The following is an 18,277-nucleotide window of genomic DNA, read 5'->3' as shown; positions in this document are numbered from 1 at the left end:
ATGAGCTGTTACTAACCTCCCAAGTTTCTTGAACGCTTATGATATTCCATTTTTTATAAAATAATGGCCAGCTGCAATCGGACCTTTACCCACCAGATCCACTATGTTCCAACACAGAATGTCTAGAGAGGAAGATGTTCCAGCAGTGATGGTCAAATCCCACCCCGTTATAGTTATTCACATGGGTAGGCTTTGGAAGGGTCATGCAATTGTTACATATAGGGACATTAAAGGTTGATCATCTTTAGCACTGGCACTGAGTGACTTACAGATTTACTTGTCAAAAAATGCCTATAAAAAAAGCGAAGGAAGGTGTGTAACACCAGAAGTGTCTCTGGTTGACCTTACGTTTTCTTAACAGTTGGCTGGCAGTATATGTATTATTAAAAATCACAACTATATAGTCACCTGCTAGTGCTTTAGGGGCTTGCCCAACCATGAAACCCTTCTGACCGTATTGATACAAATGTACAAATAAGATTTGTGACCGTGGCACCCTTTAACCTAACAGACAACTTTATTCCTCAGTTTTGAATAATGCTCCCTAACCCCAACTTTCAGAGAAAGAACAGTAGCTAGAACAACAACACACAAGGTTGTTGCAGGCAATACGTTAAGGGTACATCACAGTAGGAACATTCCCCCACCAAACATGTGGGAGTCAGCCCCCCTAACAGTATGGCTGCCAGATGTCAGCACCAACAATCCTTTATTGTATGACCACTGGCTTTATCTTGCAAAAGTGCACATCAGATAATGGGCTCTGTCAATCCAGCATCTGCCCGGCTATATGCTTTGTCATAATCCAGGGCTCTACTATTGTGTTTGAGAGCCAAAGGTAAATGCCGGACAGGTATAACAGAGACTGTATTAGCCAATGAGGTAAGGTGAGATGAAAGAGTTATTGTTAGAAATGGGGTATTTAGTTGCAGTCAGTCTACACCCTGTCCAAGTATGGACCCTCAGTCTAGTCAGGGTAAGGGAGATACACAGCTCAGATAACACCTGCTCACCCCCTTGGTAGCTTGGCACAAACAGTCAGGCTTATCTCAGAGGCAATATGTAAATTATTTGCACAAACACACACATTAACACAGTGAAAACACCACAAAAGGACTCCACACCAGTTTAGAGAAATAAACAATATTTAGCTAAATCAAACAAGACCAATACAACAAAAATCCAACATACACAAGAAAAGATATCAGTTTTTAAAGTAAAAAAAGTCTTAATGCATAAGAATCAATGGATGTGTTAGTTTAGCACAAAGTACCTGGTATGCATCAAAAATGAATTGCAGGGGCAAACGTGCATCGGAAAAGCAAGCGTTGTGTCGATTCCTTATTTGCAAGTGAAGCTGTGCGTTGATTCTTTTTCCACCGGGTAAGCAATGGGTAGATTCTTTCCTTGCAGGGAAGGGATGCGTCAGTTTCTGGACAAGCAGCCTTGGTCGAATTGGCAGTGTAAAACTGCACACACAGACACTGCAGTGGCAGGTCTGAGATATGTTTACAGTGCCGCTCATGTGGGTGGCACAATCAGTGCTGTGGGCCCACTAGTATCATTTAATTTACAGGCTCAGGGCACCTCTAGTGAACTTTACCATGGACTTACTAGTAAATCAAATATGTCAGTCATGGAAAAGACAATTACCAATACAATTTAGACAGAGCACTTGCACATTACCACTGGTCAACAGTGGTAAAGTGCCCAGAGTACCAAAATCAGCAAAAACAAAGTCCAGCACACAGTAGAAAATTCAGTAAGCAGAGGCAAAAAGTCAAGGGAAACCAAGCCAAGAATGCAAGCTCTAACATGTGTCCCTTCCAGCTGAACGTGGGGAGAAATACCAAACCTTTTGAGAGTTCTCATCACTAAGGTGGAAGAACCTGGACAGAACATCAGTACTGGTGTGTTCTGTATCAGAGTGGTGTTCCACCGTAAAGTCCTTTCCCTGTGGGGAGATGGACCACCTCAACAGTTTTGGGTTCTCATCCCTCATCTGCGTTGATCATTTGAGGCCCCTGTGGTCTGTCAGAACCCAGAAGTGAGTCCCAAACATGTAGGGTGTTAGCTTCTTCAGTTCCCAGCCCACAGTAAAAGCTTCTCCCTCTATTGTGCTCCACTTCTGTTTCCTAGGGAGTAACCTCCTACTAATGAAGGCTACAGGCTGGTCTAGGCCCTCTTCACTTAGCTGTGCTATAACTGCCCCCACACCATGCTCTGAAGCATCAGGCTGTACAACTAATTCCTTGGAGAAGTCGGATGCCTTCAGCATAGGTGCCGTTCCATTGCTACCTTCAGTGCATCAAAAACAGTCTGACAAACCGGAGTCCAGATCACTTTCTTGGGCTGCTTCTTGGAGGTCAGCTCTGTGAAGGGTACAACAATGGTGCCAAATCATTTGACAAATTTCCTGTGTAAGCCTGGTAAGGCCTAAGAAGGCTCTCACCGCTGTCTGGGTCTTGGGGGTTCCCTAGCCAGAATGGTATGAATTTTAGGTTGTATGGGTGCCATCTGATTACTCCCCACCTGGTGCCCCAGGTAAACCCCACATCCCTGCCCTATGTTAAAGTGCCCAGAGTACCAAAACCAGTAAAAACAAAGTCCAGCACACAGTCAAAGGTACAGAAAGCAAAATCAAAAAGTCAGGGTAAACCACACCAAGGATGCCAGGTCTATCTGTTATCTTAGAGAACACATTGTCTATTATAGTGAGTCTCTTGTTGCAAACAAATTGGTTGTCAAACAAAATAGCCTCGGTATACCTCACATCACTCTTTTTCTATCTCCATAGAGACCACCTACTCCTATCTTGGATGATGATGTCTAGAATGTGTGTGAGTATAATTCAGAAAATGCAGGTCCTGTGCCAAAGGGGCACCATATATAAAAATCGTTTTACCAACAAAAGATATAAATAGAAAATGTGTAGGAAATGTCTCACATAAGCAACCACCATTGAGCACTTGGCAGGTTCTCACCAAATTGCTCATTTTATCATCATTGGTAACATTTCTATACAGATGGAGGGACCAGCTCCCAAATAAAAACAGACGAAAGGTGTGTTTGTGTCTCTGTAACTTATTGTGTATCATGCACATTTCACAAAAACATCCTCCCCGAGAGGAGAATCTCTTCCTCACCACATAACAAAACTCTAAAATGAGTTGTGTGACATATACCATCCATCTTTAATTTTCCATTGGCCACACTCATGATTAAAACCACATATCATGTTTAGACCATTTTAAACAACCAGGTCAACGTGTTTCAGTACCATCTGTTACTTACTGGCAATTTCATCTTGGCACGAGGACCATTAATTCACCCAAATGTGCACCAGACCTTCATTTAAAAGAAATGAAAAGGGGGCAGACATACATAACATATGTGAATGATTCACTTCTCATACACAGTTCCCGTAACCCATGTTTGAACATGGCTCAGGAGGATATTTACCATATTGCCCCTGAGTGAACGCCTACCAATAAAGCACAAGAAAAACAGGGAAAACTGCTGAGCATCTATACTGCTCATGCCTAATACAGGAATGGCATCCATACATGTTCATTTTACAAACCCCTGCATTACCACAAGGCATAACAGCAATGCACTCAAAATCAAAGCAGTCTCATTCTTGCTCACCTATTGGACATCAGATGCTTTGGAAAACACTCCCTCAAGCTGTCAAAGCCTCTCGCACATCAGCCAGTGTTCAGAAGTAGAAAGGCTGTCTAAGTACCACTACGAGGAGCCTTAAATATGATTGTGGCCGAATTGGTAATATAGGGCCAGATGTAGCAAGCAGTTTTGCCCATTCTGTGTCTATGAGAAAATGTGTTTGTACATATGTCCCATAATGACTAAACTGGTGACATATTGTTTGTGCCAATATCACAGTGAAACCAACAGGTTTATAATACCTCTCCTCACCGAGCTTCATTTCTGTGCCCAAATAATAAAACAATATTTAAACTTGTGTCACCCTACACCAGGACCACATCCATATCTCCTCAATCTGCAAGTCTATTTTGGGGCTGACTTAATACTTTGCACATTGGGCCTGGTTTAGAGTCGTGCACAGGAATAAATGTGCATCCACCCATGGATTTTGACGCAAATTCATATCTACAAAGACCTGCAGACATTGGGCCTCATTCACAAGGGAAACACTACACTTTTGCGCAAGTTTAATACTTGTAGATATTGGAAAGCTACATTCAGAGGTTTATGACTCCACACACCCTATATTTATCTGTGAGGAATTTTCTGCCCCAACTACAGAGTCTGCAGGTGCCTCCAACTCCACACATATCAGTATAGGAAGTGCTGAGTCATGAAACTGTGGATGTATTTTATTAGTACCTAAAAGTAGTAAACTTACACTAAAGTGTAAGATTGACTTTGTGAATGAGACCTATGGATTTGGGCCAAACTCGTACACTTCCCAGAGGCTGGCGTAATAAGGAGAAATATTTATTGTAATTTTTATATATTTGTTATATTACCATTTTGCAGCCAGCAATTTTACAAAGAGGACTTTCCATTCAGCATAGTTTTAGTGCAGGATGGGACCCCACAAGAATGGTGCTGTTCACAAGGCACCGTTTCACCATTGTTGAAGGGTGTCTGCATTGGTGCATGGCAGCAAAAAGTGGTCACATCTTGTAGATATGCCCTGTTCTCCCCTCTACATTGCTCCGTGAGATGCAAGAGAATGGAAAACCGGTCTTTTGCCGGCCTCTTGTGTCTTTCAATTCACAAAGACTCGTAATGAATGCACTGAGCTGGAATGACAAGTGGAACTCTCAGTGTTCTTGAGTTGATTGTAGCAGACAACATCTCCACTCTGCACCTCTCCAATATTTCTCAGTTATATACAGTGCATAGGTTGTAAATAAAAAGTTGCCGGTGCCCAAAGCCCTCCTCTTACCCATGTGGCTGCTGCAAGTACATGATTAAATGTGCTAACACGGAATACTGAGACAGTGTAATCCTGAAGCCATCTCAGGCCTCTTTAATCTATTTACAGCCACTCCCTGCACCTAGAGCTCACTCTTGCAGCTTTCTGCTTTCTCCTATTGTGACGCTTTTTCATTTCTCTTCCTCCATCTTTCCCATGTGTCTTTTGCTCGCAGTAAATGCTTGAGGCAGAAAAATAAACGCCGGCCCTCAAAAATAAGTGCTGGTGCACCAGGAACATCAATCACAAATTATGCACTGGTTATATATTCAGCCTTGAATCGTGTTGCTGGACAGAGCAGCGAACAAAAGGGTTTGATAAATTAATCCAGAATTCCTACAGTGTAATCTGCACAAACTTTCTGCTGCAGGGGCAGGAAATATGGTCCTCGTTATTTTATCCAAACTTTGCAAATTTACCTCATCTTTTTTAGCTATCCTGCTTGTGTTTATTCCATGTTCACAAAAGACCACTTCTCCTGCTGCCAATAGGTGTCTGGCTGTGCTGCAGATTGTTTCAGTATTTGTGCTGAGTTTGTGGTGTTTGGGCACTTTAATACATTCCATTTTGGAGTTTCTCTTCCCAAAGCACATGTTTGACAAATGAAAAATTATACCTGAGGTTGTTGTACATTATTGATGACAGTAAGTGTAAAAAAGAATGTTTGGAGGACAATGTGAATCAAAGTGTAATGGAATTCATGAATTGAGTATAATAAAAACTGTAATCTTTCAAGAGCTTTATTTCATATGCTTTACTATATTCATTTTATTTTACCAGGTGAGCACTTACATGGAAGCACAGCTCCTACATTATGAAATATATAGAGAAGCAAACAAGGCAGTGTAACAGATCAAGGATTCGTTAGAAAATTGACAGATGAATAATTTCAAATAATAATTGAATGAAATTTGGCAATAATTTATCAAAAGTGATTTTTTTTATTTTAAATAAAACAGAATAATTATCCTTGAAGGTGTGCTCCATATATCTGATTCAGTGAGCACATGGCTAACATTTGATACTAAATAAGCATTATCCCATCATTATTCTAAGCTGTGAAGCAGTACAAGTAGTGAGCAGAGAATCAATATCCCACAAACACACTGGCGGCAAACTTAGAATGTAGACTTTCTTATTGGAGGGATGGAGGCGAAGGATGCGAGGGACCACAATCAATCTGGTACCAAGGGTAGAGCCTGAGCTTCATGTGTGGCTGGATTCAGACTGCTGTGGGCTAATCTGGAAGCAAACAAGGACACAGTGAGTAAGAAAGAAATCACCATATGTGCACTGACAACATACACTGAGAAGCTCTTCGTACACATAAGCTCGGTTAGTATCAATAGTATCAACAGGACACTGGCACCGCACTTTGTGAAAAGAGATACAAACGTTGTATAATTAGCAATTCTGAAAACAGGATGCAATAGGTGGTTATTTATATGTTTATGTAAGATGTGTCACAAGCCGTATAAGCTTTTCACATATCAAAAATAAAACAAAACTATATAGTAGTTTTCTTGAGTATGTAAAATTTACAGTAATTGAGATCCGTTTTGATGTGAAAACAGAAATGTGACTCATCACTTTTCTATAAAGGACCTATTAATAAATATGTATCTGTTTAGAAACAGTCATATGCAGCTGCTCATGAAAACCTTGTATAATACCTAGCTCCCTCATAGCTCTTTTAATGTGGACTATCCCCATTAATTCTCCAACACCCTTTTCAGTCACCACATTTAATACCATACACTTCAGATCATCCTGCATTTCTCTTCTAATAGCTTTTACTATGGATTGCTTTTGAAAGTAGCTAATATGCAGTCTTTTTGAAAATGCCCCCCATAATTCTTACTAATCTTTATAACTAAATTACATTTCATTTCAATACACCTAATTTTATGTCCATGTCATTTTCATGAATGTCTATGTGGTCTTTTTAGCAAGAGGTTTTACAGGCAGTGCTTAATTTGTGCTTGCTCTTTCCAGTGCAGAGCACCGGCACTTATTTTTTTGAGTGCCGGCACATATTTTTCTGCCCCAAGCATTGAGGCCCGTATTTATACTTTTTGACGCAAAACTGCGCTAACGCAGTTTTGCGTCAAAAAAATTTGCGCCGGCTAACGCCATTTTGAAGCACCATGCGGGCGCCGTATTTATTCAATGACGTTAGCCGGCGTTAGTCGCCGGCGCTGCCTGGTGTGTGTGAAAAAAAACGACGTACACCAGGCAGCGCCGGCGTAGGGGAAAATGGCGTTTGGGCGTCCAAAAATGGGGCAAGTCAGGCTGAGGCAAAAATATCGCCTCAACCTGATTTGCGCCATTTTTTTTACGACGCTCAACCCCCATTGAAATGACTCCTGTCTTATCAAAGACAGGAGTCATGCCCCCTTGCCCAATGGCCATGCCCAGGGGACTTATGTCCCCTGGGCATGGTCATTGGGCATAGTGGCATGTAGGGGGGCACAAATCAGGCCCCCCTATGCCACAACAACAAAAAAAAAAAAATACTTACCTGAACTTACCTTAATGTCCCTGGGGTGGGTCCCTCCATCCTTAGGTGTCCTCCTGGGGTGGGCAAGGGTGGCAGGGGGTGTCCCTGGGGGCATGGGAGGGCACCTCTGGGCTCATTCTGAGCCCATAGGTCCCTTAACGCCTGCCCTGACCCAGGCGTTAAAATCCGGCGCAATGCGGGTTTTTTTGACCCGCCCACTCCCGGGCGTCATTTTTGCCCGGGAGTATAAATACGACGCATATGCATCGGAGTCATTTTTTTAGACGGGAACGCCTACCTTGCATATCATTAACGCAAGGAAGGTGTTCACGCAAAAAAATGACGCTAACTCCATGAACTTTGGCGCTAGACACGTCTAACGCCAAAGTATAAATATGGAGTTAGTTTTGCGTCGAATTTGCGCCTAAAAAAACGACGCAAATTCAGCGCAAACGGAGTATAAATATGCCCCTTAATGCGAGCAAAAGACACATATAGGAAAGACGGAGGGAGAGAAAAATGAAAAAGCGTCACAATGGCAGAAAGCTGCAAAAGTGATCTGAAGGGTCAGGGAGTGGCTTTAAATGGATTGAATAGGACCAAGATGGCTTCAGGATTATGCTACCTCGGTATTCGGTGTTTGCACATTTAATTGCAGCAGCTGCATGTATAACAGGAGGGCTTTGGGCACTGGCACATTTTTATTTACAAATTAACCACTGTTTACAGACAACAGTCTCTACAGACAGTATGGCAGGAAGGTAATGACCATATTTCAGCAAGAAAAAGACAAACACACACCCAATCCAAAGAAGAAAGGCAAGTACAGTTCATAAAAGCCCCAGATAGTTCCATGGTAGAATGAAATAGTTAGTTGTAAGCCAATTTATCAGCTTACATGCTCTTGACAGTCTTGATGCAGAAAAGGCAATGAGTCAGTGAAGGTATCATTGATGTCGGCAAAGTATTCAGAAGAAATTTGTGCAAAAACTGGAGCTGTGTTTGTAAGAGGAGAAATGGCAGAAGTCTCTCTTGATGGCTCATAGCAGATGATTCCATCAGTTTGTGTCAAATTTGAGTTACTTGTTGCAGAAGAAGTTAATGGTACTAATGAAAGATAATTTTCCACCCTCCTCAAGCTCGGAGGGGTATCAGAGTTGCTGGTTAAAACTTATAGTGGAACATTCTGGTCTGTAGTGAGAGGAAGTCAGTTACTACCCAGGAATCCACTAGGTCTGCTGTGCAGGATCGGCCATATGGTGTAACTTGACTTTGTTGATGGAGACAAAGTGGTTTTATTTAGAACCAGGCAGCAGTGGTAGTATGACAGTTCTGGTATTGTGTATTCCCAGGACTAGAACCAGTGCACGAAAAGGAGGACCAAACTCCTTTTTTCACAGCAATGTTTTCATGCACTCGATCTCCAACTCTAGGAATGTTGGTGTTATTGGTGCATCCCCTATTCCCAAGGAGGCAGCACTGACAGATGCGTTGTCGTCACGGAACTGTCCTTCAAGACAGTGGCACATTCATTTATGTCAAAAGGTGTTTCAGCTGCCACCGCGCCAGGACCATCAAGATGCGGAACATACATGTGTGTTCCGAACAGGCATTTCTATGAGGTACAACCCCCCAGGGACCTACTGGGTAGATTACTAAGTGCTCTCTGGACTCCATACAGGTGATTAAGCCAACAATGACCTATGCCTAATACTCTGCTGTGGGATTGCTTTAAATCCCGGTTTCTTGGCTCCACGACACTATTTGCCTCGGGATGAAATGGAGATGAATAATACAGTTGGACCCCTAATGAAGCCATGGCATCCCTGAAAGCCCTTGAGAAAAAAGCAGGGCCCTGGTTCGAGTGGAAAGCCACAATTGCATATGTGCCAATGAAGACTTGCAAATCTTTACAGTTCGAGCATCAGCCAAGCGTTGTGGCCATACCCATAGAAATCTGAGGCAGGAGTCAATAGAGACTAAAATGTATTTGTATGCACCATCAGGTGTCAAGGAACCACAATGGTCCAGGTACACACATTGTAAAGGTTTGTTACAAAGTAGGAGGGGTGTCTGCAGTGGGCTTTTGACGGTGGACTATTTTATTTGTTGACAGATGTCAAAACAAAGGACATACTTCTTGGTCTCTTTGTATAAACCTGGCCACTAGTAATGGGCTTGTAACAAGGAAATAGTATCTGCCACACCAGCATGGGCAGAAGCAACCCCCTCATGCAATGCTTTCATCAATTCAGGTCTTTGATATTTGTTGGGGATCACGCGATTGTCAGTATGGAGGCTAGATATGCGGTAGGGCTATTTAGCAGGATATGCCTTCAGCATTGGTTTGCCTTCAGCTGCATCTTTTACAGCAGTCAGGGTTTCATCATCCAATCTCATCAGTGAGTGAGTAATTACAGCAACAGAAGCCATAGCTACTGCTGACTTGGCTGCTTCATTGGCCAAAGTATTGCCAGCAATGTGTATTCCAACACATTGCTGTAGCAATGTATGAACTACATGGACACTGGGTAGCATTTCTTTCAGATCCGTTACTTTATCCCACATACGTCTGTGTTTAATGGTAATGGTGTTACCTTTCAAATCTCTGAACCCATTCTAGTGCCAGTAATACAGATATTCACTGAAGGACTGGATGCAGTAGTACAAAGCACAGATGATTAATGTAACTGTCCAGAATCTGTGCGTTCTAGTGCCATCAACAGAGTCTTCAGCTCTGCTGGTTGTGCAGTGCAGTCCCCTAAGGTCTGTGTGTAAGTGTGTTGTGAATGGAATTCACCATCCTTCATGTAGCTACTCATAACTGTGCATGCGCCGGAGTATTGATTTTTAGTGCCAACTGTAGCCTGACCCATCAGTGTACATAATTATTTGATTATCCCCTTCTGTGCCGCGGACGTAGTGGTTACGTCCTGCAGCACAGTGCTCCTGTGCCGAGGACGTAACCATTACGTCCTCGGCCCTGCACCCGGAGGGAGTGCTAGCGTTCCCTCCGTGGGATTCCCCCCACCCCCCTAAGGCAGGGATGGAAGGGGAATTTCTTTGAGTTATTTGTGGATGATGTGTTTTTGGAAGAGATTGTTGAGCAGACTAATTTGTATGGGGAGCAGTAATGGGGGACAACGCTGCTAGACTTAGGCCACACTCTAGAGCTACCCAGTGGATTCCCACAAATTTGGAGGAGATGAAAAGGTTTTTAGGTTTGACTCTTTTGATGGAGTTGATAAGGAAGCCGTCACTGGCTTCTTATTGGTCTACTAGTCCCTTGATGGCAACAGCTATAGTTCCTGCAACAATGAGTCGTAATCAGTATTTGCTTCTTCTTAGAATGCTGCATTTTATTGACAATGCATTAGCCTTGCCCCGCGATCACCCTGATTCTGACCGTCTTTTTAAGATTAGGCCTGTCCTTGATCATTTTGTAGATCGGTTTTCAGAGGTCTATGTTCCAGGCAAAGAAATAGCTGTGGACGAGTCTTTGGTCCTCTTCAATGGTCGTTTGGTTTTCAGGCAGTACATTCCTAGCAAGAGGGCACGATGTGGAATTAAATTGTATATGCTGTCTGAAAGTAGTACAGGATATGTGTATAATTTCTGTGTCTACACTGGTAGGGATTCCAGTATTGACCCCCTCTTGTTGTCCTCCCACTTTTGGAGTTACTGAGAAAATTGTGTGGGAACTTGGTAGACGACTGTTCAACAAAGGTCACCATTTGTATGTAGATACGTTTTACACTGGAGTGTACTTGTTCAAGGAATTGTTTAGAGTGGACACTGTTGCTTGTGGCACACTCCGTTGTAACAGGAAAGGCTATCCAAGGGAGATTGTCTGTAAAAAACGTTGATAGGGGACAGTGCAGTGCCTTGCGGAATGATGAGCTTCTAGCTTTGAAGTTTTCAGACAGGAGGGATGTCTACATGCTAAGTACCATCCATGATGAGAGTACTTCCCCATGACTGTTTGGGGCCAGGTTGCTGAAGTGCGCAAACCTGTGTGCATTTTAGATTATAATAAGCACATGGGAGGTGTAGATAGAGTTGATCAAAGGTTGGAACCTTATACTGCTATTCGTAAGTCTTACGTTTGGTATAAGAAGTTAGCAATTCACCTCTTCCACTTAGCAACGTTTAATGCTTTCGTTGTGTTTAAGGATAGGTCTCCAGAGTCAAAGATGACATTTGTGAAATTTGAGGAGTCAGTGATAGAGAGCCTTATTGTGTTGGAACAGGCCAGAGTTCCTAGAGAAGAAGTGGTGGAGGATGTGGCTAGATTGAAAGATCGCCACTTTGTTGAGCACATTCCTCCCACACCCAAAAAAGACTTTCAAGCTAAGAAATGTAGAGTGTGTTTTCGAAGAGGTATCCGGAGGGAGACTCGAATGTACTGCCCAGATTGTCCTTCAAAGCCTGGGCTGTGTGTGGGTGGTTGTTTTAAGAATTACCACACCCAGAAGAATTACTGGGAACAACCATGAGTGTAAACTGTCTGTTTTGTATTTTCATGAGTTCAGTTTCATGGTTGTCATTTCTGTCATGTACTTAGTTAGAGCTTTTGTGGTTGTAGTTTTGTAATTATTTCTAATTAGTTAGTGGTTTCTTTGTTTAAAAAAAAAAAAGAAAAGTGATGCCATTGAGTGTGGAGTGGCGCTTGGCTGAGGGTGTACATAGTGTACGTATTGACTTGCTGTTGGCTACTGCAACACACTGCCAGCCAAACACCAGTCCACACACTCCCATCAGCTGGTATGATTGCTGTATCAGTCATGTGGGCGTATGTAAGTGATGGGCCCTTGAGTGGTGCTTTCTGTCGATGAGAGTGTTGTAATGTGCTGGGCCCGTGGCTGGCGGCGTGAATGGTCTTGTGCGTGTCATGCATGAAAGGTGTGTGAATGGACTGTAAAGCGGTTGGGCCCATATTTATACTTTTTGACGCTAAACTGCGCTAACGCAGTTTAGCGTCAAAAATATTTGCGCCGTCTAACGCCATTCTGAAGCGCCATGCGGGCGCCGTATTTATGGAATGGCGTTAGACGGCGCAATCAGACCGGCGCTGCCTGGTGTGCGTGGAAAAAAACCACGTAGACCAGGCAGCGCCGGCGTTGGGAAAAAATGACGTTAGGGCGTCTTAAAATGGCGCAAGTCAGGTTGACGCTAAAAAATCGTCTTAACCCGATTTGCGCCATTTTTTCGACGCCCAGACGCCATTTCATGACTCCTGTCTTAGTAAAGACAGGAGTCATGCCCCCTTGCCCAATGGCCATGCCCAGGGGACTTGTGTCCCCTGGGCATGGTCATTGGGCATAGTGGCATGTAGGGGGGCACAAATAAGGCCCCCCTATGCCACAAAAAAAATAAAAAAATAAAAACAATTATACTTACCTGAACTTACCTGTACTTCACTGGGATGGGTCCCTCCATCCTTGGGTGTCCTCCTGGGGTGGGCAGGGGTGGCAGGGGGTTCCCTGGGGGCAGGGGAGGGCACCTGTGGGCTCATTTTGAGCCCACAGGCCCCTTAACGCCTACCCTGACCCAGGCGTTAAATAGTGGCGCAAATGCGGGGTTTTTTGACCCGCCACCTCCCGGGCGTGATTTTTGCCCGGGAGTATAAATACGACGCATTTGCGTCGCCGTCATTTTTTTAGACGGGAACGCCTTCCTTGCATCTCATTAACGCAAGGAAGGCGTTCACGCAAAAAAATGACGCTCTTTCTTCATACTTTGGCGCTAGATGCGTCTAACGCCAAAGTATAAATATGGCGTTAGTTTTGCGCCGAATTTGCGTCGAAATAAACAACGCAAATTCGGCGCAAACGGAGTATAAATACGGGGCTTGGTGCCTTGCAGTGGCTTTGCAACTCACAAGCTGTGAGTCATTGGTTCAGTTTTTTGGCCTTTCAGTTATTAACAGTGCTTTTCATTTTTGTGAAATCTATTGTTAATAAAATTTGATCCACTGAACCATCACTCACCCTCGTGCCAAATCCAACCAGTATGTGTGGTAAAAATGACAAAACCTGCTCCGTCTGTAATCAGGTGTCGCAGCACACCTGTGACACGCTAGGTGCCTCGGGTGGGAACCCGATGATGAAGCATGCCACCAACTTAGTTGTTGGGTGAGGGGTCTTTTTAACATAACCTAAGTGAATTTCTTTTCACAATTTGAGTGGTTGGAACATCACATAAGTATGTGGACACATCAAAATGATCTATTGCAAAACTACCTGTGTTGGGAGGCGGGGGCACCTATGGTGTTGGTCCTGGGTGCGGCCTTCATCTAGGGAAACCTACCAAACCCAGACATGTTTTAAAAATAGATACTCAAAGGAGTCCAAGGAGGTGTGGCTTGCCTGGATCCCCCATCATTTTCCTACCCTGACTCCTTGGCAAACCTCAAAATTTGCATAAAAAAACATATTTTCCTCACTTTTCTTTGTAGGATCACCGCTGCGGCTCAAATGTCCTACCACTCAGCGTTCCCCTCAGTCCCCCAAGTAAAATGATACCTCACTTGCCTAGGACCCCAAAGCAGAGTCGGCCTAAAAGATGTATAAAAGAAAAATATGTGCTCATCAACTCGCTGTGCTATCCCCTCAATCTCTACAAGTTTTTGGCCTTATTCTGTTGCAGGCACCTGGCCCACCCACACAAGTGAGGTATCATTTTTATCTGGAGACTTGGGGGAACGCTGGGTGGAAGGAAATTTGTGGCTCCTCTCAGATTCCAGAATTTTCTGACACCAAAATGTGAGGAAAAAGTGTTTTTTTAGCCAAATTTTGAGGTTTGTGAAGGATTCTGGGTAACAGAACCTGGTGAGAGCCCCACAAGTCACCCCATCTTGGATTCCCCTAGGTGTCTAGTTAATAAAAACTGTGCTGGTTTGCTAGGTTTCTCTAGGTGCCGGCTGAGCTAGAGGCCAAAATCCACAGGTAGGCACTTTGTAAAAAACACCTCTGTTTTCTGTGAAAAAATGTGATGTGTCCACGTTGTGTTTTGGGCCCTTTCCTTTTGTGGGTGCTAGACCTTCCCACACAAGTGAGGTACCATTTTTATCGGGGGACTTGGGGGAGTGCTGGGTGGAAGGAAATGTGTGGCTCCTCTCAGAATCCAGAACTTTCTGTCACCGAAATGAGAGAAAAAAGTGTTTTTTTGGCCAAATTTTGATGTTTGCAAAGGATTCTGGGTAACTGAACCTGGTTAGAGCCCCACAAGTCACCCCATCTTGGATTTTCCTATGTGTCTAGTTTTCATAAATGCGCTGGTTTGCTAGGTTTCCCCAGCTGCTGGCTGAGCTAGAGGCCAAAATCCAGAGGTAGGCACTTTGTAAAAAACACCTCTGTTTTCTGTGAAAAAATGTGATGTGTCCACGTTGTGTTTTGGGCCATTTCCTTTCGTGGGCGCTAGGCCTACCCACACAAGTGAGGTACCATTTTTATCAGGAGACTTGGGGGAATACTGGGTAGAAGAAAATGTGTGGCTCCTCTCAGATTCCAGAACTTTCAGTCACCGAAATGAGAGGAAAAAGTGTTTTTTGGCCAAAGTCTGAAGTTTGCAAAGGATTCTGGGTAACAGAACCTAGTCAGAGCCCCACAAGTCACGCCATCTTGGATTCCCCTAGGTGTCTAGTTTTCAAAAATGCACTGGTTTGCTAGGTTTCCCCAGGTGCCGGCTGAGCTAGAGGCCAAAATCCACACGTAGGCACTTTGTAACAAACACCTCTGTTTTCTGTGAAAAAATGTGATTTGTCCACTTTGTGTTTTGGGCCATTTCCTTTCGTGGGCGCTCGGCCTACCCACACAAGTGAGGTACCATTTTTATTAGGAGACTTGGGGGACTGCTGGGTGGAAGGACATTTGTGGCTCCTCTCAGATTCCAGAACTTTCTGTCACTGAAATGAGAGGACAAAGTGTTTTTTTGGTCAAATTTTGAGGTTTGCAAAGGATTCTGGGTAACAGAACCTGGTCAGAGCCACACAAGTCACCCCATCTTGGATTCCCCTAGGTGTCTAGTTTTAAAAAATGCACTGGTTTGCTAGGTTTTCCCAGGTGCCGGCTGAGCTAGAGGCCAAAATCCAAAGGTAGGCACTTCGTAAAAAACACCTCTGTTTTCTGTGAAAAAATGTGATGTGTCCACGTTGTGTTTTGGACCATTTCCTTTCGTGGGCGCTAGGCCTACCCACACAAGTGAGGTACCATTTTTATTGGGATACTTGGGGGAATACAGAATAGCAAAACAAGTGTTATTGCCCCTTGTCTTTCTTTACATTTTTTCCTTCGAAATGTAAGGCAGTGTGTAAAAAAGACATTTATTTGAGAAATGCCCTATAATTCACATGCTAGTACGGGCACCCCGGAATTCAGAGATGTGCAAATAACCACTGCTTCTCAACACCTTATCGTGTGGCCATTTTGGAAATACAAAGGTTTTCTTGATACCTATTTTTCACTTTTTATATTTCAGCAAATGAATTGCTGTATACCCGGTATAGAATAAAAACCCATTGCAAGGTGCAGCTCATTTATTGGCTCTGGGTACCTAGGGTTCTTCATGAACCTACAAGCCCTATATATGTCCCGCAACCAGAAGAGTCCAGCTGACGTAACGGTATATTGCTTTAAAAAATCTGACATCGCAGAAAAAAGTTACAGAGTCAAACGTGGAGAAAAATGGCCTCGATTTCAATATTTTTTAATTTCAGCTGTTATTTTCTGTAGGAAACACGTGTAGGATCTACACAAATCACCCCTTGCTGAATTCAGAATTTTGTCTACTTCTCAGAAATGTTTAGCTTTCTGGGATCCAGCATTGGTTTCTCATCTATTGTGGTCACCAACTGGAAGGAGGCTGAAAGCACAAAAAATAGTAAAAATGGGGAATGTCCCAGTAAAATGTCAAAATTCTATTAAAAAATTGGGTTTTCTAATTCAAGTCTGCCTGTTCCTGAAAGCTGGGAAGATGGTGATCTTGCCACCGCAAACCCTTTGTTGATGCCATTTTCAGGGAACAAACCACAAGCTGCCTTCTGCAGCCCTTTTTTCCCATTTGTTTGAAAAAAACAAAATTTTCACTGTATTTTGGCTAATTTCTTGGTCTCCTTCGGGGGAACTCACAAAGTCTGGGTACCTCTAGAATCCCTAGGATGTTGGAAAACAAGGACGCAAATTTGGCGTGGGTAGCTTATGTGAGCAAAACGTTATGAGGGCCTAAGCCCGAACTGCCCCAAATAGCCAAAAAAAGGCTCGGCACAGGAGGGGGAAAAGGTCTGGCAGCGAAGGGGTTAACTTCAATAGGCAATGTGTTTGCTGGAACTGGATACTCAAGTTCATATTGTAGGAATTCTTGAGTTTCTAATTTTGGGTCGAAAACATAATCAACATCAGTGGCCATCAGAGTCGTTGCCCTTTGAATCCAATGTGGATGTAATGCCTTAGTTTTAAGAACCCTGCCTTTGGTAACAGCCTCAATGGCTGAAATTGGAGATACGACAATAGTACATTTCCCCTGGGTGAGCGGTCTCTCTTTAATGACAGCCATCTGAACAGCAGTCAGAGATTTTTCTGTGGGACCAAAGCTTTGTTCCCGCTGTAGAGTACAAGTGTGATTTGTATCCAATCAGGACGGTATCACCTTCATTGCATGTTACCTAGGTGAAACCAATGGCACTAGCAATTACTCTGATGACCAAATGTGTTTTGTTGTTTCTTGTGTGTAAGTGTTTAGCAGCTCTGAGAATGGATGTGTGTTTGACAGTTCAATATTTGCTTGAAACGTAAGGGCATATGAAATCATATAATTGTTTGATGCGTTGTGCACAATCTGGTATGGATGTTCTGCCAGCATTTAAAAAGCCCAACAGTGACTGGAGTTTTTTGATAGTATTTGGTGGTTGTAATTATGTACATTTCTCTAAAAATGGGGGTGCTAGCCTATTGCCTTCATCAGACAATTCATATCCTAAAAATAGGACACTAAGGAAAGCTATTTTCATTTTTTTCAATTAAATTTGTAGCCCAATTTGGCAAATCCCACAACAATGCAGCCCACCCGTCTTACATGCTAAACAAGACCATCATTTATAAGGTGATGTCATCTACATAGAACAATGCTTCATGGTCAATATTGTGTGTTGCTGAAAACAGTTCTGGGGAGCAGGCAAAACCTTTTTTTGGGAGCCTATGGTGCTGAAACCTATTAAGCCCCTACTCTCAGGCGCTATATTTTGAAAGGAAAAACCATTGGAAATATCCAAGGTTATTTTGTATGTTTTGCGTACTATATTGTTAATGAGTGCTGTGCTATGTGCATTTTGAATGGTAAATGTACGTGTATAACTATTTAAATGTCTATAGTCTAAGACTACTCTATATGAATGGTCTGGTTTAGTTATAGGGAACAAAGAGTTATTCATTGGTGGGACAAAGGGCTCAATTACACCCTGATACTCCTGCTGTGTGAGGATTTAGCTCTAGCTTCATGCTTTATTGGGCATTGGGATTGAGGTTGGGATTTAATTGCTCTGATATGGTAGAAAGAACCTTTGTCGCACCATAGAAGAATGTGGTATAACACGGGGGCCTGCACCTTCGCTTAATCAATTGTGTAAGTCTCTCAGAGCTCTCTGGAAACAAGGGGAAAGAAAGACACTTCAATTATATCTTCCCCGTGTGGGAGATTACGGACAAATTAAGGTGGCCAATCCTTTTTGGCCAGTAAGACATCATAAATGTCAACAAAGTGATCCCAAAATGTAGGAAAGTGCCCTCTTTTTGTGATGGTTACCCTAACTTTTCTGC

The 18,277-nt window shown here is 43.2% G+C and overlaps 1 protein-coding gene across 2 annotated transcripts in view; it reads right to left on the bottom strand.

The window, feature by feature from the left end:
* Positions 1-5,705: 5,705 nt before the first annotated feature.
* The window catches only part of LOC138297208 (omwaprin-a-like), a 94,341-nt gene continuing 81,769 nt past the window's right edge, over positions 5,706-18,277 (bottom strand). For both annotated transcript variants that reach the window (XM_069236698.1, XM_069236699.1), the window contains one exon: positions 5,706-6,208. In XM_069236698.1, coding sequence (XP_069092799.1) covers positions 6,204-6,208 — 5 coding nt within the window. In that variant the 3' untranslated portion in view covers positions 5,706-6,203. The remainder of the gene's footprint in view (positions 6,209-18,277) is intronic.

The sequence above is a fragment of the Pleurodeles waltl genome, chromosome 5 (genome assembly GCF_031143425.1).
Source record: "Pleurodeles waltl isolate 20211129_DDA chromosome 5, aPleWal1.hap1.20221129, whole genome shotgun sequence".
Taxonomy (NCBI): Eukaryota; Metazoa; Chordata; class Amphibia; order Caudata; family Salamandridae; genus Pleurodeles; species Pleurodeles waltl.
This window is presented reverse-complemented; position numbering and strand designations above follow the sequence as displayed.